Genomic DNA, 25306 nt, shown 5'->3' on the forward strand with positions numbered 1-25306 from the left:
GAACTGCAGGTTGCTCTGCACCTCTAAAATCATGATGTTTTTATTTCATTAACTAAATATTGATTTAGGTGAAATATCATTAGATGCCTAACTTTGGGCACCCAAATTCAAAAATATTGACTGTTTGTGCTTTCTCAGAAATTCCTGCCTCCCAGTCTCATCGTTAGACAATGCATCTCAGGAGGCTGCCGAACTGTTGCATGAACCTCTCCGTAATTTTGTATCTCATATAATGATGGCTGGTTGTGCATTCCATTATCAGGACCCTTGACTTGCTCTGGTATATGTCTGATCCATTTATGATACCCATGAATTAAATCTGCTGATTTAAATAGCTGATTAAATCTGCTGATTAAATAGCTAATTGAAAGCATGCATTGCTAATGGATTTCTATGAGCACCTCTTCCAGCTACGTCTTTTTAATGTTAACACGGTGATCCAAACTAGAATCCAGGTTGAGACCAGCCATTTCATCAGGCATTTCTTCCTCTGTTTGAAATCCTGCTGTGATGTTGATAAGTCACAGATTGACAGTTTTACATACCATCAGATTAGTCACACTATAAATATGAGAACACACCATATTGATTCTGTACATAGTACAATGTTGCCAACAAGTTCTGACTTCTATACATTAGTTTCTTTTCCATATGCCAGCTGTTTCTCAAATGCTGAAACATCTCTTTCTTCTGAATTCGACTTTATTGTTGCGGCATATCCTTCAGTTACGTATTGCATGCTCGGCTTCTGATTGGCAACTGAAAGACAAATGCAAATTTGTCGATGTCTTCGTATAGACTGAGGGGTTTATTTTGATGGAAATTCATTCTTGCTACAACATTACTGATAAATCCAAAAGAGATGGTGTATAGATATTACAGTGACAGGAGCACTATCAATTTCTAAGAGCGATTGAACTGGAGGATGTGAGCCAATGTAGGTTAATTTGTGGTCAAGAAAATAATTGGTTCTTTCTACTAAAGCTGGTTGAAATACTTTGATTTTTGAAATAAAATCTTTCCCCCCCCCTTTTTTTTTTTTTTCGACAAAAGTTTGATTTTTCCCCCTCCCCCCCTCATTTTTCTACCAATTATAGAGCTGATCAAAATTTGTAAAGTGTAGGGTTATGGACATTTTTTATTTTAAAAAGTAAATTTTATTTCAAAAGTGTTTGCAAATTTCTCTCCCTTTTTTGACTCGTCTGACATTTTAGCCATAAAGCTGCATGTGTTTATATAGATTCCAATGGTACAGTAGGAATACATTTTACACCCAGGTGTCCCACAGAGTTTTAAAATGCAGCCCACAGCTGGCTCTTTCTGTAACTACAGCGTGAGGACAAAGCTGATGAAGTGCAGGTGTTTTTTGCTGATGAAATCCACAAACAAGCAATTTCTGTTAATCTAACAAAGGTACAAGTCCCACCAAATATTACAGGTGTGCGTATTTATTTTTGATAAAAATCTTTCTGTAAGTATTCATAGATCTTGATGCCAGGAGGAGCATTACAATCATCTAGTCTCACTTCCTGCATAACATGAGACAAGGAATCTTATACAATAATTTCTGCATTGAGCCCATGATTTCTGTTTGAGCTGTAGCATATTCTTTAGAAAGACACCAGTCTTGACTTAAAGACTGCAAGTCATGGGGTATCCACCACTTCTCTAGAGAAGGTGTGCCCCTTAGGTTCACAGCAAGTTGCCAAGGAAGTTCTTGGTGTCTTGAAATTTGGGTAGCCCCTGCTTTGCAGCATTTTACCACCTGCAGTGTTTTGGAAAATCTCCTTGCCCTCCCTTTTCTTTCACATCTCGTCACCCCCAAATAACTAATAATGAGTTTAGAGGTGAGCATTTGTCATTTATAATATTTGTGAACATGTAACTACCAAAACCAGCTAATAAAAACCAAATAAAGGCTGTGATTTTTAAAGACACGTATGGGAGTTGGGCACCCAGCTCTCTGAATTCCAATAGGATTTGTACAACTAACTGTTAGACTCCTTTGAAAATCCCAGTCAAAAGCGTTAAGCATAAATGTAATCTGTAATGGGTTTCCCAGTTATTATGGTGAATGCAAGAGACTGTTAAAGTGGTCATGTATCTGCATTGGGCCTACTAAGAAGATTTGACTAAAATATATGACTGAAGTTTAAGATTTGCAATTTGCAAATCTTTCCTAAACAATGAGGTTGGTTTGAATCTGGTCTGGCTGAAGTCAGTAGCAAAACTCTGATTTCAATGGGAGCTTCAATGGCCTGGGGTCATGGCGGTAGCTTACCTTGTCCATTGTCTTCATTAGACTTGGATTTGTAACTCTCCAATGTCTGTTCTGAAGTGTCATTTTCTGTGCCGATAACAAATGAAAATAAGAAGTTGCACCTTTTTTCATACATTTGCCCACCCCTCCATCCCTGCATGACCAAATACTGAACTAGAAGAATATCGAGGGTTAAGAGGGCAATTCAGTCCTCATGTCCATTCAGTAGTTGGACTGCCAAAAAGGAGCTGATTAGAGACAGTCATTGGTGGTGGCTTTTGTGATAAAAACTCTTGTCCATTGAGGTTTGGCCTGAGACCACCAATCATTCCCCTTGGATCCTGAACAGCGATTTGTAATAACTTTCAGTCACCACTGACACAGGCTTGATTTTAACCAATGACCTAGACATGCAAGGATCCCATATCCTGTTACCAGTCCCCTTGACTATCCAGTCCCTCACACCCATCCTAAACATAGACATTACTGGAGATTTAGATTGTGAGATCACTCACCTCTCTTCCAAACCCCGTGTGCTTTTTGCAGCTTCCTCATGAAGAGCAGGACTATGATTAGCATCACAAAAATAAGGACAGCTACCAGGACTGGCAACAAAACACTTGTTTGCCTTTGTCTGATTCCTTCAGAAGTAAGATTGGTTTCTATAAAAGAAACATTTTTAATATAGTTAGGTAGCTACTACCTGTGACGTTTAGCTAACAAGATGAGGACTGTCTATTAGAGAGATTGCCAGGTGATAGGATAGGAATGCTGAGGCCTCTTCATCAGAAATAAAGCAGTGGACAATGTAGATAATGTGAGATCATTTTTAAGCCTAATGATTAGATTGTTCTTCAAGTTTGTGTTTGAGAACATACTGGCCGCAAAAGGGGCAAGTTGACAATACCAGAGACTGGTTTCAGGGTCTGAGCCAAAATCCACTGTAGTCTTTTCATTGAGTTTAGTGGTCTTTGGACCAGGATCTTAGAGAAGAAATACATAGGAAACAGCAATGTAAACTTCCCCATCATTGACCTGGAGGAATCAGGAAACATTTTCTGCTTGTGTAAAAATGGGAAAAACTCCACTGAAGTCAGTGGACCAGCAGAGAATTTAGCCCAATGCCTCAAGATGCTAACATTGTTTTAGGTCTCCATGGGCCCACCTATGAGATTCTTAGCAAGGGCAGCCCTATAGTGTCCTTCATGGTGGGTTTGGTGATGTAGACACTTAGCTGCTGGGAACCAGGCTGACTTCAGGAAGGCCCATTTCACGTTTAGTATTAACAAGAACTTACTGATGGTGGCATTACAATTCAGAGTTGTTTCTTCATGGTTTGTTGATGGTTCTTCTGTCCCAGAGGTCACATTTAATGTCATTTCAGATCCTGTAGAATGAAAAGGGTTTATCTGATTAGCCCAATCACAGTCACCCAGATTATTTACATTTTGCAGTATTAATTCAACATTTAATGATTTTGAGGAATGTATATGGGCCAGATTCTCAGCTGGTGTAAATTGGGATAGCAACAGTGATTTCAATGGAGCTATGTTGATTTACATGAGTTGATGATCTGGCTCTGTATTCTTTAGGTGGTATTAATTATAAAACTTAGGGTTTCTAGCCTTGCCACAGTGTAGAAGGATCAAACAATTAAGCCTCAAAATAGCTCTAGTAGGTTTGCAAGTGTTGTTTCTGTTTTACAATTGAGGAAACTGAAAAACAGCAAGTTAAGTGAGTTGGCCAACATTACAGTATGATCCAGTGTTACAAGTTAGTTTAGAATTTGAGTTCCTGGCTCCCGCCCTATGTTCAGTTCATTAGATTACCATGTTATTCCATCATTAAGAAATTTACCAGTGGTGATGTTGGAGTTTTGAGTTGATTGTTCATTGCTTATTGCTGGTACATCTGTAACAGATGTTTCTTCTGAGGTGTTCAAAGTTATTTCTGGCTCTGTAGAAATAAAAGTAGAAAATATTTTGACTACCTTATCCCTTTCAGTAGTCTGATCAGATTCCCAAACTATTGACATGCCCAACAAAAATTCTGCCTTACTAAGGAAATATTTCAGGACTCTGACAATATGTTTTGTGGAAACTCTTAGCTACAGTTCTAATAAATGCTATTTAAGGCTGGAGTTGTCAAAAGTGCCTTAGGACCAAACCTTGATGTCCTTACTCAGTTCTTCCTCACTCCTGACTCATGTAAAGTCCCACGGAAGACAAGATATCATATTCTTTAGCTAATATTAATTATAACAATACTTAGACTTTTCCACCTTCAAAGCACTGTACAATGCCCGCTGTAGCTGAGTCTCAAAAACCCCCGACAGGCACCTGCATTAATGATCCCCATTTTACAGTATGGGAACCAGAATCAGAGGCTGATGTTTTCTAAATCTTGAGAGCATTTGGATTCCTGGTAGGAACTGGACATGGAAATTCCTGAAGCAGCTTTGAAAAGTTTCAGTGGAGCCTTTAGATGACTCGCCCAAGGTAATGAAATAAGGCAGTGGTAGACCCCGAATTAGGACTGGGGAGTCCCTGCCTCCCAGCCTGTTCACTAAAGCACATGGCCACTTGGCTTACAAGGACATTCATTAGCACACGTACCAATGGTGCCGTTAGCATTCTGAGTGGCTGGTTCACTACTTGTTGCCGGTGCTTCTGTACTAGAAATTTCCTCATTTACTGTTAGTGTTACTTCTGACCCTGCAGAAATGAAAAGAGAAATATTTTCTTTTTCTTATACACAAATAACTATGTACATTCAGAGTATAAATTAAACTCACGTTCGTAAAACTAAATTGCTCTGTATGCTGCGTCTATCTATGACATTACATGTACAGTGGGAGATTTTCAAAGGCTGGGATTCTTTAAGATGTTTAGATGCCTAACTTCTATGAAATTAATGGGAGTTAGGCAGCTAAATACCTTTGAGGATCTGGGTATTTTACACCAATTGCATTGGTGTAAAAAAAAAAAAAAGTTAATTGACTAATTTCCATTTCCAAATCTCTTCCATAAAATGACTATGTGCAACCAGAGAGATCCCTTTAAAGGTTGGAAAGTCTCTCACTGTCAAACAATTCATGTAGTGGTAATGCAGCTCCTCCCACCCTCTTTATATCTGGGGACAATCCTGCTGTTATCACTTGAATAACTTTACAGCTTAAGCCTTAAGGTGTGTTGACATGCTTATTTTCTGTCAGCCTGTGGCACAGTGCCACCTAGTGCATCCATAGGGATAGGTATTAATAAAATCATAGCATGCACTGATGGAGCTATGACAATCGACACCACCTGAGGACCTGCCCCCACATGTCTCCATGTGTTTGTCTTCACAACAAAGAGAGAAGTAGAGAGGGGCAGTCTTTCCCTATGATGGATGCAATTCTAAAATGCTCACCTGTGTGTAACAACTATTGTGTTTTGTGTTTCTTTGTAACAGCTGGAATATAAATTTGTTCTCAGCAGCATTTCCAGCTGCTCTGCATGTGACATTTTAACAAATTGCCTTAATGTCATTAAGAAAAAAAAGTTTACTTACAAATAGTTGTGTTGGCTGGTAGTTTCCTCTGCTGGGTAGGTATTGCTGGTAAGCTGGTAGTAGATGGCTTCTCAGGTACAGTGGTAGGAAAGTTTGGTTGGGTGGATCCTAAAGGAATATCCACCAAACAAGACATGAACATTGGAAGATGTATTTTAGAAATAAACCCAATCCAGAAAGACGGAATCCAGATCTGAAATTTCCCAAGCTCCAGAGATATTTGGCTCTAGGTTTTGATATGGGGCCAACTATCCATTTTTTTTTCCAAAATGATATGGAATAAAGAAAAAGTGAATTTAAAATTCTTATCAGTAGAGTGCAGAGGATTTTGAGAGAAGACGGTGTTAATATTTGGATTGGACTCTGTAGCAATCACTGGAAAAGAAGAACCCAATTCTGACCACAATGCAAGTAGTATTCAGTACTATCCCTGAGTATTCTTTTGCAGCCCATATTCTGGGCAAAAGCACTTTACGAATAATTTTATATGATTTATTTCACAATGATGTGGACACATATAAATAATAAAAAATAACACTGGCCAAGCAGTTTGACCATGATATTGAACCTTTCCCCACTAAGCCCCAGATTGCCTTAATTCAGCACTACTCTATAATTTATATTGTTTAATTTACAACAGTGAAAAGTTTTTAAAACGTGGAACCTACCATCAGTGGTCTGAGAAGAAGAAACTTCCTGTTGGGTACGTGTTGCTAGAGATATGCTCACAGGTGATGTCTGTATTATAGATTTTGGGGTAGCTTCTGTGGATTCTAATGGAAAAACCAAGGCGTTAAAGGGAGAACCTTGATAAATGATATTAATAAAAAACTTTTTTTTTGTTAAGTCCGTGGCTTTTTATTATTGTACTTACCCATATAATGCTGAGGATGCTCAGACGTCCTCGTGCTTATTTCTAACACGTTTGGAGCTGAGCCTGTAGTAGTCGCTGGACAACAATCATAATACTTTGAATTTCCCTAGTTTCTTTCATCCGAAGCTCTCCAAGCACTTTACAAGCATTAACTGAATCTAACAGTATGTATGGGAGGTAAATAAGTATGAGGTCCATTTTACAGATGCTAAACAGAGGTACAAGGAGCAGAAGTCCAGTGGCACCTTAAAGACTAATAGATTGATTTGGGCATAAAGTTTTTACCCACGAAAGCTTATGAGCAAATAAATCTGTTAGTCTTTAAGGTGCCACTGGACTCCTCGTTGTTTTGGGGGATACAGACTAACACGGCTACCCCTCTGATATTTAAGGAGCAGAAGTGAATGTTCCAATGTAACATGGGAACCTAGGACTCCCACTGACTTCAATGGGTTCTGGATCAGGTTCACTGTAAGTAAGAGGCAGAAATGGTAGTAGAACCTAGGAATCAAGCTCCAAGTCCCTTCTTTAACCACTGGAGAGTACGGTCTTCCAAAACCAGACACTGAAGAGACCTTGTTCTCTGAATGGTAGACCACACCTTCAGTTATGCATGTATATCTATGCAGAAACATAATAGGGTAATTCAATGTGGCCTAGTGGATGGGGGCACTGTTTTAGGACTCAAGAGACCTAGGTTCAAGTCCCAGCTTCATCACTGGTTTGTTGGGTGACTTTGCTACTCTGTGCCTCAGTTTCCCCATCAGTAAAAGGGGGATGATACTACTGTTATGTGTTGCAACAGGCTTTGAGATCTATTGATGAAAATCACTATACAAGAGAGCAGTATTATTCTTCAAGTTCAAACGTTAAAAAGGAATCACCACCGATCAACCAATGCTTCAATAAAAGCTGTTCTTACTGAAATGTTCAAACTGGAAAGATGCTGTCAGTCTTTCTCCTCGGAGGGTTTCATGACGAATGACACAACTGGCTGTTGAATTTCGGTTGTATGCATGGACTATGAGAGTGCTGGTTGTGTTGCATTTCTTTCCATCGTGTTCAAACTTGTGTTTGATGTCACCTACGTAACCATTTGAAGAAAACATTTAAGTGCTTTACCGTCAAAAGCAATTTAATGAAAAACCTTCCAGTCACAAATCTGCTTTACTTTTGGTCTGCTAAAGCAACACATGAATGTTGAGCAAAAGTGTTTCCATTGTGTAAATGGATCACAGCAGAGCCCATGCAGAGCAAAGTCATGTTTTTGACAGAATCGCTTAGTTGCAATCTACACACTACCATGCATGGAAAAAAACCTAGGAGTTTTGTTCTACTTCACTATATCAGAGTTCACTATAAGCATATAAGCAAGTTCCACACTATTATGGGTAGTGTGCCCACATGAGCACCTCTGATCTCATGGGTAGTGTGCCCACATGAGCACCTCCGATCTCTCCTGAATAGAATCAGCTGGGTCATAGCCCTATACTGCTAAAGGGCTTTAAGCTCAAGAGATAAGGGCCTATAACTTTAAAACAGGACAAGGATCTGAGTTTTGGTTCTGCAGTCAACTCGGAGATCTGAGTGCAACATTGTCACAACTAGGGTGACCAGACAGCAAATGTGAAAAATCGGGACAGGGGTGGGAGTTAATAGGAGCCCATATAAGAAAAGGACCCCAAAATCTGGACTGTCCCTATAAAACTGGGACATCTGGTCACCCTAGTCACATAGTGAAGTTCCCAGATAGCCCTACATTTGTTACCATATTCACACAGACTGCAGCTGTTAAATCTGCAAATAAATATATATTATGCATGCCCAATATTTGCACATACACTAACAATCCTTGATACAGCAGTTTTAATTTTTAAAGCACTGTATTAATCCTCCCACCAACCCTGTGATGTTGCTTTCACTATCCTTATTTTATAACAGGGGAAAGAGACACAAAAAGATTAAGTGACTTGCCTAAAGTCATCTAGTAAACTAATGGGACAGCCAGATTGAGGACACAAGCATTCCTGCCCTCCCAATTCCCTGCTCAGTCTATTAGATGATGTTACCTCTTTATTAACAATGCCACGTGGAAAAACAAGGATGTAGTTAATGATGACAAGGAATAAATGACTAAATTCTAAATGTGTCTGCTAAATCAGTTCTTTTCAAATTTTTCTTCGTGGCACAATAATCTCTAATGGCCAGGATGGACTCTAGGCACCAGCAAAGCAAGTACATGCTTGGAGCAGCACAATTCCAGAGGTGGCATTTCGGCCATCTTCTTTTTTTTGTTTTGCTTGGGGCGGCAAAAAACCTAGAGCCGGCCCTGCTAATGGCATGTTCTACTGTAGGCATTAAGGTCTTGAAATCAATTCACAGTATCTGTCAATTGATAAGACAAATGATCATTAATACTTTTAGCCTAGAATCTCTTCCTAGAACTAGCCTTCTCTCTGTTAACTCTGGTAATATTTACACTTTTCAGTCAGAGAAATTCCTTGGTTCTAGCCTTCTTTAAAGAAGGAGATAAAATTTATCACCCAACAAAATTAAAATTTTTCCATTCAAAACTAAAATCCATTTAATTTGCATGTACTGCAAACAGATGAGAAAATTCATCATCACTCTTTAATATCAAAGCCTGCATCATAAAACTCTATTCAGGTATCGAACAAAAAAGCCTGGAACAATATGGAACCTTAGTTACACAACTACATTTACCAGATGTCCATGTGACTTAAGGTCAAAGGGCACATTGCATCAGGAATAAAATGCTCCAGCTTGGGGCTGCGCCCGTATTACATAAAGATCCAAACTGCAAAGAGAGCAGGTAGGTAAGCAGCAGTTTTTAAATCTCCAGGCCTCAGTATTGCATGCACAATTGCATAATCAGACTAACAAACTAAGCAAGGCACACTGAAATAATGCAGCAGTTTATACAAGATATAAAAGACCTCTCTGGGTTGCATGGTGTAATATTGTCCATATAATCTACATCTTTATTACTTTCTAAATAGACTGCACAACTCCGAATCCCCCAAGCATCCTTTAAACTAGGGAACTCTGAAAATATATCTTTTACCAAGACTACAGGTGAAGACTTGCAAGCTTTGCTTCATGACCCAAAATACAAGTTTCACTTCATGATCCAAAACAGCAAGTAAAGTAAGAGAGGAAACCATTCACACCTGTTTTTTCTGATCTATCCCCCACATGCTCAGAGGGACCTGCATTTCCTCTTAAGTGTATTTCTGCTCCTGCTAGCAAGGCAGTTATTATTAGATCACAATATTTAGAACGGTTGTTTAAACCACACCAGTAGCTCCTTACTCTCCCTTTAGATGCATGTGCTCAGAGCTCTACCGGGGAAGATGGATCTTCATTAACTGACATTGGGAGGCATCTGGTGGGTTGAGTGCCAGGAACCAGGATCTGAGTTCCAATGTTGGCTTTTATGGGCTTGCTGTTTGGGCTTGAGCAAGTCACTCAAGGACAAATAGTGCAACCTTCAGTAAGCAAGGGAACTACTGGCATGGGTAAGTGCTATATTCAGTGTGAAAAAGGGATTTAGAATGTGGCTCTTAACCTGTGTGTTCCTCAGCTCCCGCACCTAGAAAATGGGGTTAGTCGCAGAGGCAGATTAAGGATTAACTACTATGTCTGTGCTGTGAAAATTGAGCCACTGTTAGCTGTCCTGAGTCAACCCCCTCCCTTTAAAAAGAGGGCTCCCCAGAATTTAGCACTTGTATCCAGTTCTCAGGCCTCCTATCCCCAGGTGCTGAGACCTTTCCAAACGGGACCAATGCTGGTTCAGTGGTATTTGTACAGAACATTAATGGCTGATAAAAATATTCCAACAAACGCACGCCACTCAGTGGCCATTTAAAACTCACCATAGACTTCCAGCCCATTATTTAGCAGCCATGTAATCTGAGGAGGGGGCTTACTTCCCTGGGTTAAGCAGCTCAGTACAATCTTTTCTTCTTTGCCATTGGTTCTAATATCTGATACTTCCAACAGTGGCTTGGAGGGAGCAGCTGTAACAAAGACACATGGTGAGATAGGCTCTTGCAGTCTTGTGCAATCAGTTTTATGATTGGTTGCATGTACCTCACCCTATATTATTATTTCTTTCAATTAAGGGTGCACCTTGAGGCCCCAGCCAGGATCAGGGCTCCCTGTTGCTTGGCACGATACAGCTGCATATGAAGATGTAGCCCCTGACCCAAAAAACTGGACATGTCTGCCTGATTCCTTCCCTGGCCCCATCACTGGTTAGAGCAGCATAGAGGCTGTCCTAACTTGCACCAGCTGGCAACAGTTTCCAAGAGACTGTTCCCCAGCTGAGCATAGCCAGAGCACAGTGTGTTGTGACAACACCTCTATCTCCCCCAGACATTCCCTTTTCCGGGGATGAAGTGTAGCAGGGATGGCGCTATGCTGTCTCTGTACTCATTGGAAACATCTCCACGCTCGAACCTCCCCAGCAAAGAGGCGAGGGCCAGATTCCATCCTGCACTGCCCAGGTATAGAGAGGGGGCAGAGAATTTGGCCTACCATCCACACTGAGCTGCATTTAGGGTACTTTATTTACTCACTGTACTTCAAACTTTTAAGACTAATACTCTAGGCTCCCTAACCCTATCTTAGTGTTGACTTTCTCTATTGGCCACTGTCATTCCCAGCTTCCCATTCAGTTCTGCAACTCTAGCCTATGATGGAACGTAGGCTGCTCCACACGGCAGCTTTGCAGTCAGTCACAGCATTAAGTAGGAGAAATCAGTGCCCCACTATTTTGTGAAGCACAAAGGCATTCTGGCAAGCTAGTACAAGGGCCCAGAAAGCTTAAGAAGCACCAATCTCTTCTAATCAAGAAATGCAGTTATCTGTGAACCCCCAAAAGGAAGTATTTTTTCACACAACGCACAGTCAGTCTGTGGTACTCTTTGCCAGAGGATGTTGTGAAGGCCAAGCCCTGGCTGGGATGATTTAATTGGGGATTGGTCCTGCTTTGAGCAGGGGGTTGGACTAGATGACCTCCTGAGGTCCCTTCCAACCCTGATATTCTATGATTCTATGAAGACTATAACAGGGTTAAAAAAAAGAACTAGATAAGTTCATGCAGGGTAGGTCCATCAATGGCTATTAGCCAGGATGGGCAAGGATGGTGTCCCTAGCCTCTGTTTGCCAGAATCTGGGAATAAGCGACAGGGGATGGATCACTTGATGTTTACCTGTTCTGTTCATTCCCTCTGGGGCACATGGCATTGGCCACTGTCAGAAGACAGGATACTGGGCTAGATGGACCTTTGGTCTGACCCAGTATGGCCATTCTTATGTTCTTATATAAAGCAACAAAAAATAGCATTGAACTATGATTTGGCTAACAAACTAGAAAATGGGTTTATATAACTATTTATGTTTGCAGAATCAAATTACATGACCACAATAGAGAATAACATTTATACTCATTCACTATCTTAGGAAAGTGACCTTGTTTAGATTTTGACTGAGTCCCTCAAAATCGGGCCTCACTTATGCCAGTTGGTTATCAACTCCAGTGTTGCGAACACAACAGAGGAAAAACAATACAAAGCTAGATCACAAGGTAAGTCGGTTGATTACTTACATACCAATTTACCAAAGTCTCCTTCCCAATGAATGGATCTATAGTAGTCAATGCTTATTTAATCTTTTTATTATTGACCTCGGCACAGAAAGTGGGAGTGTGCTAATAAAGTTTGCAGATGATACAAAGCTGGGAGGTATTGCCAATTTAGAGAAGGACTGGGATATCATACAGGAGGATCTGGATGACCTCGTAAACAGGAGTAATAGGATGAAATTTACTAGTGAGAAGTGTAAGGTCATGCATTTAGGGATTAATAACAAGAATTTTAGTTATAAGCTGGGGATGCCTCAATTAGAAGTAATGGAGGAGGAGAAGGACCTTGAAGTATTGGTTGACCACAGGATGACTATGAGCCGCCAATGTGATGTGGCTGTGAAAAAAGCTCATGCGGTCTTGGGATGGATCAAGTGAGGTATTTCCAGTAGAGATAAGGAGGTGTTAGTACTGTTATACAAGACACTGGTGAGACCTCATCTGGAATACCGTGTGCAGTTCTGGTCTCCCATGTTTAAGAAGGATAATTCAAACTGGAACAGGTACAGAGAAGGGCTACAAGGATGATCTGAGGAATGGAAAACCTGTCTTATGAAGGGAGACTCAAGGAGCTTGGTTTGTTTAGCCTATCCAAAAGAAGGCTGAGGGGAGATATGATTGCTCTCTATAAATATATCAGAGGGATAAATACCAGGGAGGGAGAGGAATTATTTAAGCTCACTACCAATGTGGACACAAGAACAAATGGATATAAACTGGCCATCGGGAAGTTTAGTCTTGAAATTAGACAAAGGTTTCTAACCATCAGAGGAGTGAAGTTCTGGAACAGCCTTCCAAGGGAAGCAGTGGTGGCAAAAGACCTATCTGGCTTCAAGATTAAACTCGATAAGTTTATGGAGGAGATGGTATGATGGGATAACATGATTTTGGCAATTAATTGATCTTTAACTATTCATGGTAAATAGGCCCAATGGCCTGTGATGGGATGTTGGATGGGGTGGGATTTGAGTTCCTACAGAGAATTCTTTCCTGGGTATCTGGCTGGTGAATCTTGCCCACATGCTCAGGGTTCAGCTGATCGCCATATTTGGGGTAGGGAAGGAATTTTCCTCCAGGGCAGACTGGAAGAGGCCCTGGGGGTTTTTCGCCTTCCTCTGTAGCATGGGGCACGGGTCACTTGCTGGAGGATTCTTTGCACCTTCAAGTCTTTAAACCATGATTTGAGGACTTCAATAGCTCAGACATAGGTGAGAGGTTTCTTGCAGGAGTGGGTGGGTGAGATTCTCTGGTCTGCATTGTGCAGGAGGTCAGACTAGATGATCATAATGGTCGCTTCTGACCTTAGTATCTATGAATCTATTACAAAATAAGGACACACATTGCAACTCTCTGACCATCTTTAAAGCACGTGGGAACATATACACTTCTTGACTAGTTAGGTGTCCAGTTTCAGTAAGTGATAAACTGACTGTTTTGCATTGTGACCCAAAAGAAAGTCTGTGTGTTGCTTATCACCAGATCTTTGCTCAGCTGTTAGCTTTCAGCTCAGATATCTCCACAGCAGGAGTTGACCATGTATAAATAGGTGGAGCAAAGGATGGACATGACTATAGTCTTTTCCTGGTGTGCTAGTGGGTAACCTGGAAAATTGAAAGAGATAGGTGACAATGAAGAGGATTCCCAGGTGGCCAGCCCAGGAACTCAGTTCTTCCTCCTTCCAGGTGTCTTTGGCTTTCAGGAAGCAATGTGCCGAAGGAGACAGGCTGTTTTATCCTATTTTTGCTGGGTGGTCCAACTTTGTCGCTCTTCTTGGAGGTTCTGGGTGTGGCTCAATCAGATGGTGACCCATACTTCTCAAGATTCTAAATGTCCAACCAAAATGAAAGTTGTCCTCTCTCACCATTCAATCAGAGAATGATATGTCAGCTGAATTCTTCCAGTGGACTTGAATTTTCTAGTCTCTTTGTGCAATACATTTGGTCACTCCAGCTTATCTGAAATAAGTTAGGTCATAAATGTTGGTGCAAACATTTTAGGACATACCTTGAGCACCAGCTGGTTTGCTCACGCCACCAACTTAGCAACCAAATCACTTTTCATGGGCCCCTTTGCGGTGTATGCCTTGGTCTTCTTTGCAGTTATGCTTACTCAGGTAGCAGTTTCTCTATCAACACTTTGCTAGTTGCTGAAATGTTCAGTTTAAGGTTAATATAATGTATACAGAGTCCCTCCATAGTCTTTGATGCTTTTCAAACTTCTTTTAACAGCCCGTTATACAATACAATGTCACTTCAAGAACTGTTGTTCTTCAACAGGCTGGTAGACCTGTGTAAATCTTCTGTTTTTGTTCTTTTTAACAAGAATGGTGGAACCTTGGTATGTTTGCTGAGCTGAGTCTTTGCATTATGAATCAAATAGTTACATTTCTGGTTATTCCTCTCTGTGGTCAAATGTCCTTATAAACATACTATTTGATTTCAGTTCCTTTTATTCACTGCCTCTTTTAGCACAAGCATATTTCACTGACTTGTTAGCATAAGCATGTTTGATTGCAAACATTAACCTGACTTCCTCAGTTTATCACTTAAAGTAAAAACAAATCAATATGAGCACAGTCCCTTGCTTTCCTAAAAGCATTGCCCATGAGGTAAACCCTGTCATTAAAGTTGATAATATTTTGCCCAATACTGTACCACTTATAGCTGACTTCCCTCTTATACACATTTGAATAATAAAATTAGATTCCATTAAGTTCCCTAATTGACAACTCTATTTGGCATATTATATAATATCTTCACTTTTGATATGCATTTAATGTTTAACTCATTGACAGACAAGGAACAGGGGAGCTCTTGTTAGCAGTACCAGCAGTACGCTTTTGTGAAAGGCTGCCGCAACTCTGCATTTCCTCAGCCTGTTGAAGAAATCTAGCTGTTAGACACTGGGTTTTTATTCTCTTAGCCCTCTGTTCTATCATTTCTAAAAGGTCTTGATACCTGGGCAATTCTTGAATAGTAATAACTCATAACTTTGAGGCCTTAGTTACTACAACACGGCCTCTTAAACATATCATTACAAAAGAATACAGTAAAATGGGATAGCCTTCATTCAGGAAAAAAAAGCATAGGAGGAGGTTGGATTTTCTTAGAAACCTATGCAAATTTAGCTTCTCTAATGGAACTCACCTAAGACAGTAACATTCACTTTCTTGGTTTTGACTGGTACGTCATAGTAGAAGCATGTGTATGTGCCTTCATCCTGTACTGTTACATTAGAGAGGCTGATAGATAATTTATATTTTGAATAATGGATAAGCTTGTATCTCTGATCTTTTAAACCTGTAAGTGAAAAAAGAATGGAATAGTAAGTGCATTGGTCCATACGAGCGACATGGGTAACCAAAGTGATAACAGGAGAGATTGGCTTTGTTCATCAGGTGTGAATGACTTTCTTTTTCATTCATTTGCTCTCAGTGTTTAATGAACAATTCTAGTGCTAATCATTCCTCGCTGGATCTGGGAAATAGAGATATATCAATAAATTAAAAATGCATATGAGGGGGAAGGGAGGTCATAACGTTTCCTGTGTGTTTCAAAGCTCAGAAAGAAGTTTGGTTTGAGAGGCAGGTGGGTCTTGTGGGTAAAACATTCTTCTTGCACTCAGGAAACTACAGTTCATCCCCTGGCTCTGCCACGGATTTCCTGTGTGACTTTATGCAAATCTCTTTGCCTCAGTTTCCTATCTGTCAAATGGGGCTAATGTTAATTATTTATATTGCAGTAGTACTTAGAGGCCCCAACCTAGACTGGGGCCTTATTGTACTACGTGCTGTACAGACGTGCAGTAGGAGATGTCCCTGCTCCAATGAGTTTAAAGTTTAAAGAGATGACAGACAAAGGGTGGAAGGGTAAACAGAGGCACAGAGAGATGAAGTGCTTTGCCCAAGGCCAGGCAGCAGGCAGAACTGGGAATAGAGCCAGGCTAGTGCACCATCCACTAAACCACCTGGCCTCCTCTTAGACTTCCTTGCCTCACAGGGGAGGGTTGTGTGACTAAATTCATTGATGTTGGTTTGTGGGGGCTCTCAAGATACTAATGGAATTTGGGTCCCCGGGGCAGGTAAAGGTCAGCAAATGTTTGGAGGATTATGAAGTGGCAACATGGAAGGGGCTGTAGCATGATCCAGTGCACGTTAGGACTCCAGAGAGTGGGGTTCTATTCCCGTCTCAGAGACAGACTCACTGTGTTACTTTATGCACCATCTCATGGTGATGGGCCTGTTTCCCCATCTGCAAAAGGGGGGTGGAATTATGTAATGCGCCATGTCCATAAATCTTGAAGTATTAATGAGTTGTCTGATCCTAGTTCTGCCTAATTAGTTGCCCTTTAATGAGACACCTTCCTGGAATATCCAGATCTCTCAGCAGATTAATATCTCTTTGGGCTTTCAGGACACTCCTTCCCTCTTTCCCCCGTGTGACCCATGGGAATCTTGGGATTGAGTCGAGCAGGTCACATCAGCTCTCCCACCGGCGACTCATGGGAGGGACGCAAAGGGGGGCACCAGCTAAAGGGGGGCATGTGACTCCCCATGTGACTCCTCTCCGTCCCCCAGCCTGGACCCCCGCGCTGTCCCTGTCCCCTCCCCATCCCATATTACGTGTAGCCGGGGCGGCTGTGTCCTCCCGCTGCGCAGGATGCCAATTTCAGGCCAAAAGAGGCCAGCCCCATGTACCGCCCCCAGCCCTTCCACGCAGCTGTGTCTCCTGGGGTCTGTACAGCCGCGCCGGAGGACGGGGCTGGGGGCGGGACCGGTACAGCCGCGCCGGAGGAGCTGCCAGTGCGGGGCGCTGGCTCCTGGGAGCGGTGGTCGCACGTTCTGCCCCTTTCGCCGCTGTGGTTCCCGGGAGAGCCTTGCGGTTCATTTCAGTGCCGCATGGCTCTCCCAGGAACCGCAGCGATGGAAGGAGCAGGCCGCTGGGCAGCCCCACGCCGGGAGTTCCTCTGGCGTGGCTGCACTGGTCCCGCCCCCAGCCCTCTCCTCCAGCACGGCTGTTCAGACCCCAGGAGACACAGCTGCGTGGAAGGGCTGGGGGCAGTACAGCCATGTCGGAGGAGCTGCTGCCGTGGGGCCGCCGGGTAGCCCCACGTTCTGCTCCTTTCACCGCTGCGGTTGCTGCTGAACGTGCCCCCACCCCCAGTTGTCTGGGGAGGGGCATGTGACCCCCCCTACCCCTCCCCGGCGTCGCCTTCGCTCACCGCAATCACAACACAGAAAGTAACAGCCTGCCTTTAAAGTGAACTGAAATTGAGGAAATGGGCCATCCATTGGGGGAGACTAAAGAACTTCAGAAACTTCTTTTTTTAGTTGAGGCTTTTTAAGGCTTTAAAAATATTTAGGTGAGTGATGGAATCACAGGTGATTAAATTTCTGGAAAGGACTAAACATGAAAAAAAAAAAATTTCAAATCACTGTTGTGTGTAAGCTAGATGATTCGTCATGTTTAATTTTTCGCCATATGGAATAAGAAAATGATTTGTTAAGCTGCGTGTCTCATTGCTTCTTTGAACAGAGGCTTATGGTGATAAGACTGAGAATGCAAATGCCCACATATGGCATAAAATTTTGTTTCTCCACTAACATGGAAAATAAAAGCAAAAATACTGGTGCTTTAGACTTATCAATTACTTTACAAACACTAATCCTCATGTTTAATATCACTTTAATATTATACACCCGAAAAGGAGATTATCACATGTCTTTGCAGAGGAATAGACGGTGGGTCAAATCCTCAGCTGGTGCAATATCCCTAGGTGCTGGAGCTAGGGGTCGTGCCACACTCCTTGGCTTGAAGTGGTTTCCATCAGATACAGGGTTTACAGTTTGGTTCAATGGCTTTCAGCACCCCAACGATACAGATTGTTCCAGCACCCCTGGCAATATCAGTGTAGTTTCACGGACTTCAATGAAGTCATGCAGATTGACACCAGCTGAAGATCTGGGTTCATAGACTCTTTGTATGATCTTCCATCCTAACCTACTATTATACCTCTTTGAGATTGGTAAATTGAATTGGACAAAATTTTCAAAAGCATATACATGATTTCGGAGCTGGGCAAATAATAATAATAATATAATATATCAATATTTAAAAAGTTCACCATGTATTCCATTTGGAAATGTTTGCAAAATTTATTGAGTAAATTATCTGGCAAATGTATTTGTCAGATTATTTATTCAATGAATTTAGCAGTTATCCACTCAGCAATCATATCAATGATGATTTTAGCTGAAATTCTCAAAGGGACCCATTAGGTGTGGGGTACTCAGTTCATGCTGACTTTCAACGGGAGTTGGGTGCCGGATTCCCTTTGAAAAATCCCAGTAGTTTTTAGTGCACCTAAGAGTGAACAGGGTCCGCTATGCTATGCTCTGTACAAATAAGTAAGACACAGACAGTCGCTGCCCCACAGAGCTCACAATCTAGGAGTGACAAGATAGAATTAGGGGACGGACAGGAGTTGGGTGGAAGACAAGGTAGCAGTAAACATGGGTGTGTTTGCATCAGTTAGCAGTCTCCAGGGTTATAGCACTCACCAGCTTCTTATTAAAACAGTTGCTTTTTTAATAAGTTAAAAACCAATGTGGATTCTAAGCAAGGAACACGTTGAACCTTCTTTCTCAGCTAGATAAGACACAATCTACAGCACGCGTAGGTCCTTTCAGTCGGTGGTGGGTTTTTGAGCTGGGATGATGGTGCTAGTGGTAAATACAGTTTATTGCTTGAGGCCCCATTTACAAACCACTCTGGTGGGGTTTCCATTTAATCAACTTCCTGTAGGAAAGAGACTGAATGTACAAAAGTTCTAAGTGGGCCTGTAGGTGAGTCAGATCTTACAGTAGGTGGGAGATAGGAAAGACCACCGATGACTGACCCCTCTCCTATCAAATGGAAAGTAACCCGGAAGCAGGTTTTGACACTTACCTCGGTCGCTCTTTAGAAAAATGAGAAACCCCCGAGGGTCTGACCACGTGAAGACAGATTCATGGTCTCCGGTAAAATCACATTGTAGGCTTAAATCCTGCCCCTCCTCCACAGTTACACTTTCAGTGTGAACCTCTTGAAAATCCCCTGCCAGAGAAAAACAGTTGTGACATGTGATGTGAGGCAAACTGAGAGCATTCTGCACAGTGCAATACACCAGCCTGCTGCTTTTTTGAAAAAGGGTTGTCTGCAAGGGGAAATTTACCAGCATAACTCTACTGGTATAATTGTACATTTATATCAATAAAACTCCCCATTTAGCACACTTGTTCTAGAATAGGAGTTATACTGGTAAATTTCCCCTTGTGGACAAGCCCCGAGAGTGAATCTCATGCCAACAAGAGACGCTGGCTCGACAGACCTAAGGACTGAACTCCTCTATCCCCAGAACAGGGACAGGATGGACAATGGCATCTCATGCTTCCCTGTTCATGAATGTGCCATTCTATTTAATGTAGGTATCTCTATGGTCTTCATCTGCCATAGGTATCTCCGCACCTCACAGTTATTAGTGTATTTACCCTCTCAGCATCACTCTAAGGCAAGGGAGTGCTATTATCCCCATTTTGAAGGTAGGACACTAAGGCACAAAGACACTCAGGTCCAGATTCAAAGGTATTTAGGCGTCTAAGTTCCACTGAAATCAATTTCCTAAATACCTTTGAGGATCTTGGCCTCAATGTCTGTGGAAGAACTCAGAACCAAACTGAAGTCTTCAGAATCTTAGCCTGCAGCCATAATCCCACAGACGTCTTTCTACAGCCCTCTGTGGATTAGAAGAGGGTTCAGTGTTATGACCAGTTTGATCTTTGGAAGCTCTGCTGAGACTCCCAACCCTTGTAGGGGGGTTTTGTGATGTTGCGTACCTGCCCACCACAACAGGACCCCTCAATTTATTTTACACAAGCCATCGAAGAGCCAGAAATAGGTGGATTCAATGAATACGTGATTCATGCATTTAAACACACAGTGGTTTTTAGTCACCAGCCTGGGCCAGATCTGAGCAAATGACTCAGAGCTCAAAGCACTGTCCTGCAATTACCCATTGTTGTGTCCGATTTTCAGAAATGGTGAGCTCTCCCAACTCCCGTTTAAATTAACAGTAATTGTGGGTGCTCAGCATCTTTGAAAAATCAACCCTTTTATATTCAAATGTCTAGATCTTCAGTTGCAGTAAATCGGTACGGCTCTCCATTAAAGTCAGGATCTGGCTTAACATATGTAACTGAAAAGAAATTCCATTCTCCCGGCTCATTTTACAGTGAAGCAATAAAGTACGTTCCTCTTCCCAGCCAGAATTGACCATGCTGAGATATATACTGCACTTTGTGAACATGTTTTATGGCCTTAAATGTTTTTTGGCGTCCTCCAAACAAACATGCGTTGGAGAAATTGCGAACAGCAGTAACTGTGTCAGAGCTAAGTAAATAGGCAGTTAAGGGAATTTGTTTTTCAATCAGTTTTTTTTTTTAAAGTAGCTGCCTACAGCAAATTGCTTGCCAGAGTGTGGGAGTGCTGGACCTTTGGGGCAATAAGTCTGCCTTGGTTGCACAAATAGGAAGCACTTTATTTTTTTAAAAGAACCAAAAATGGCAATGTTAGGTTCTTTGCTACTAAAGTCAACAGGAGGTTTTTTACTGACTTCAGTGACAGCAGGATTGGGCTGGCTGTAGGGAATGTGGTAGACATGCAGGTCTGTAGCCATGTTCCCCTCCATGTCCTTACTCATCTCCCACCCCGGAAGTGGCAAAGAGAAATGGTTAGCAGTGTAGCTGGGAGCTCCCATGGAAGGCAAACTTCGTCCCCAGGGTAGGTCACTGTAAATTGAGCTGGATGCACACCCAAGGCTTCAGTTGTTTGTATCAATGTGGCCCTCACTGTCTGATCTATAGGGTCCATGAAGCTGCAGGACTAACTCTCATGGTACTTGAGTATTTTGCTGTCTACCTGGGCCAGAACCAGGAAGCACAGAGGTTGTCCTTTTGCATGAAGGAGTGACTCATCCAATACAAACCAACTGGTCATAAAAAGATACCGTGGGGCTGATTCTTCTCGTGCTTACATTATTTAACCCCAGTGAAATTCCATTGACTTCAGTGGAGTTACTCCTGATTCTCACCCCGGGTAAGTGAGGGGAGACCTGTGGTTATGCTCTAGTTCAAGCACAGCTACTGGACTTGAAGCCATAATAAATTCAGGGAAGTCCTATGACCTCTGTGCAGGAGGTCAGACTAGATGATCACAATGGTCCCTTGTGGCCATAGAATCCATATATTGGGATGCGTTCGTAAATTCTAATTCTTTCTGATTCAGTGGTCAACCCATTATTCAGCACCATAATGGACATGCTGGCAAATCATTCAATTCATGTCATTCAACAGATGTGATTTTTTGCTGCCGAATTTATATCCCTAATTATAATGACCAGGGCTGTTTTATGGATGCCTTTGTAGGAGACAAGCAGATAGTGACAACCATGAATATGTTGTGCTTTCAGTTAGCCATTTTAACACCTCTTCAGGGCACACAGACCAGAATTACCCCAATGAAGGTTACGTGAAAAATTATGATTGAGGAAGAAGTTGATTCGGTTGGTGTTTCTCCCATAGAAGACACTTTGGCGGCAGTCTGTGTTCTATTTAAGTGGCTCAGCCATATATTTGTTTACATGGGATACCATCTCCATCTCCCAGTATTAAATTGTTTTTCAAACAAAAAAGGGTCCATTATATGAGGGAAATAACAATAAGTTAGTTTTTCAGGTTTCATGGCACTTAGAAATGATTGCCACAGACCCGGTGGCAAAAGAAAACATTCCTTTTGTGAGCCCTCCGGAGTTCCATCTATGGAGAAGTGCGTTATCGGGTTCATCTTGTTAGTGTAGCTGAGGTAGCCTCGTCTGTGGTTTTCCACAGGGCCTTTCTACATCTTTACTATTTCCTGTCGCTAACATTGGCGTGGGGGGTCTGTCAGATCACACTATTTGAAGTGAGAGAAACCAGACTCTAAATAGGAAAGCATGTTTAAAAAAATAGACTAAAGCCCAGAACTGAACACACACAGACTTTCCATCTGAGGCAGTGGGATGTTCACCGGCCATGACTCATGGGCCGCATTTCCCTCCCTGTCTGGGGTCAACGTTGCCCTGTTCCCCCAGCACAGCGGTTCTAAAGCCATTGTAGCTGGTCACAAAAGGGTCATCCTAATATAGGGAGATATTCATCTTGCCCCATTCCCTATGGACAGTATAGGGGATGCAGTCAGGGTTATCTCTGTGCTCGATTGATCCCCAGTTGCTCTAATGACCCCATTGAGCCATTGGTACCTGGAGGAAATTAGAGCCACCTCTAGGCTGTGCTGAATTATTCCATGGAAGCAACCCAGTGCACAGCCAGCTCAGGATTGCAGGGAGGAGTGGAGATTGGCCAGCTTCCCTTCCTCGAGTTGTCCCAAGTGCTCCTCAACCACAGACAAGGACTGAGGCCCGTCTCTAAACTGAAGTGAACAATGGTATTGTTTGGGTTTTCAGATGATTGGGCATTGCAGATCATTCACATTCTGCACAGTATCTCCTCAGAGCATTACTTTGAGTAACTAGCGACCAGATCACGTCTCCTCCATCTCCATGAATGGGGCGAGGAGGACAGAAACCCCAGGGGCATAATGGAGAGAGTGGCTGCAGGGGATGGGACGCACTTTCTGCAGCATTGTTCTCTCTTCACCCAGCCCCATGGAAACTCATTTGGATCTGCAGGCAGAAGAAAGTGGGACTAGTGGGGGGAAGGTGATGGTCATGTCTGCACGTTGTTCCGTCATCCTCTCCCATTTGCTGAGCCTGTGGAATATCTCAGCCTGTGTTAATGCTGCCTGAGGCAGTGTTATCTTAGTCGCGTCCACCTCTGAATGCCTGAACACTTCTTTTCGGGTGGGCTTTCTTAATGCACTGGCTGGTGGGGAGTCCCTGACAACCCTTCCCCATCAGAATTGCGCCATGTTCCATAGAAGTGTTGGGAATCAAGTTACCTTATTAAATAAAATCTATAGGCACATTGGGACCAAATTTCACAACAGCTCCAGTGCTGGGGTAATGTGAATTAATTCAGGCACCGTGAAATGCCCTTCATTCCCGGCCTTCTCCCAACCCTCACGCAAACACACTAAGCCCTGGCTCAGAATTGCCTATATTTATTGATGTAAAATTTGTTGATTACTTTTGAAGATGGCAAGGGTGACTCTGGTAGCCAGTTTCAATGGCTCATCACTTCAGCCACCTGGGCCTTGGCAGCTATGCCGTTGGGAAGCCCAGTGTATATCCCTAGGCCAGCTCCCTGGCTGCAAGCTGGCCACAAGCTCCGTCTCCATGATCACCCTGTTTCCCCATGGAACAACGCAGAGAGCGTGCGCTGTAGCACAATCCATTACTCCTCCTGGGGAAAACTGGAGAGCAAGAGGTAGCAGGACTGGGATGAATGGAGCAGTTCACATCTCTCAGAGCTATTGTTGTAGGCTGTCTGCAGACTCATACAGAAATCACTGCAGAGGTTTACACTCAGTTCATATTTTCAGCATTATCTTTACAACCATCAGACTAGAAATATCATTAACAAAGAAATGAACGGTGAGATTCTGGAGAGCAATTCTGCAGCAAGGAGTGAATTTTGTGGCAAATTTAATAACTGCAGAATACATGGGGCCCTGCCTATGACTGGTTTGATTGTATAGTAGAACCTCGCTAATTTACGCTGATATCTGAGAAGCTTATGGTATGCACAACAGGATTTTTGCAAATTAGAGTACAGTGGATGGCCCCAAAAGATGGTCAATTGCCTCGGATAATAACTTAATACTATGATCTCAGGGTTCACTGTATTCCCAGGGTATTCCTTAGAGTAAGTATATGGAACACTGCAAATACCAAAATAACCATATCAATTTAATTTAAGATTAAAATGACCCGTTTTAAAGGTGATCACTTAGTTAACAAACACAAGCAATAATGATATACCCCATCCCAGGGATGATGTAATGTAAAGTGTATTTTGTCTATTTTCTTTAATCTGGACTCGGATTCACAATACACTGGTATAGTAGTATATTTTGCACTATTATCAAAGTCTCAGGAAATGAGACCTTACTGCAATTTCTTCTCTTAAATCTTTGTCAAGAAGTGGGGAGAGACTATCCTTTTGGGGTTCATACTGCAGGCAGTGCAAAAATCATGCAAGGATCAGGAATGGAAGCTGTAAGTGTCCTTCAGTGTGAATTATTGACTTGCATGGCCTTTGTTTAAATCTGGTCATTATTTGACATGTTCACAGGCAATCCTTGCACACATGCTGATGCGTGTGAGTGATGAGGTGCAGGTTAGCAACATATGTAAACAGGGCTACATCCTGTAGCAGGAATAATAATACTGAGCATTTATATAGTGTTCTCTGTTTTCAAAGCACTCTCTAAACATTAACAAGGCTACGTTACCCTTACAGCACACCTGCAAGGTAGCTGCCATTAGCCCTATTTTACAGATGGGCAAATGGAGGTAGAGAGATGTAAGGCTATTTTGTGAGTCAGGATCAGAACCAGGATGAGAATCCAGCAGTTCCTGGCTCTCTGTTCTCTACACTGTGTTTCCAAGGCTTATAAGGCAAACGATTGTCCTTGGGTTTAACAGTTAATTGGAACTGAGTGGCCCTTAGGTGGCAGAAGATCCTGCTGAAAAGCTTGGTGGTAATAGTGCAATGCAGTTAATAATAAAAAGCATTCTGGCGTGTGGTGCAGTGAAGTTCTATAAACAAAATAATTCCGTTTAGGAGCTTTTAAGACAGGCAGTTAAATGATGTCGCTTACCTTGCAGTGGTAACAAAGCCACGATACAGAGCACGGCGGTGAAAGTCATGTTGTGGGATGTAAGCGTAGCCCGTCTCTGTCTGTTATGCTGCACGAAC

The 25306-nt window shown here is 42.3% G+C and overlaps 1 protein-coding gene across 2 annotated transcripts; it reads right to left on the reverse strand.

Annotated features, from left to right (window-relative positions):
* Positions 1-589: 589 nt before the first annotated feature.
* CRTAM (cytotoxic and regulatory T cell molecule) lies at positions 590-25306 on the reverse strand. 2 transcript variants are annotated; one of them, XM_037882490.2, is made up of 15 exons: positions 25209-25306; positions 19302-19448; positions 15501-15653; positions 10583-10726; positions 7609-7770; positions 6687-6761; positions 6481-6585; positions 6122-6187; positions 5813-5920; positions 4876-4974; positions 4118-4216; positions 3558-3647; positions 2776-2922; positions 2282-2347; positions 590-759 (listed from the first exon to the last, which is right to left on the reverse strand). In XM_037882490.2, exons 1-15 carry the CDS (start codon positions 25255-25257, stop codon positions 629-631), a joined length of 1641 nt encoding a protein of 546 aa, XP_037738418.1. In that variant the 5' UTR covers positions 25258-25306; the 3' UTR covers positions 590-628. The 2 variants fall into 2 exon arrangements, with proteins under 2 accessions (XP_037738418.1, XP_037738419.1); XM_037882491.2 differs by lacking the exon at positions 6122-6187.

The sequence above is a fragment of the Chelonia mydas genome, chromosome 22, assembly GCF_015237465.2.
Source record: "Chelonia mydas isolate rCheMyd1 chromosome 22, rCheMyd1.pri.v2, whole genome shotgun sequence".
NCBI classification, from domain to species: domain Eukaryota; kingdom Metazoa; phylum Chordata; order Testudines; family Cheloniidae; genus Chelonia; species Chelonia mydas.

Coding starts and splice junctions, on each gene's coding strand:
- CRTAM (XM_037882490.2), bottom strand. CDS start 25,257: ATGACTTTCACCGCCGTGCTCTGTATCGTGGCTTTGTTACCACTGCAA. Junction 6,762..7,608: donor TTTCCAGTTTGAACATTTCA/GTAAGAACAGCT, acceptor ATTGTTGTCCAG/CGACTACTACAGGCTCAGCT. Junction 3,648..4,117: donor AAACTCCAACATCACCACTG/GTAAATTTCTTA, acceptor TTCATTCTACAG/GATCTGAAATGACATTAAAT.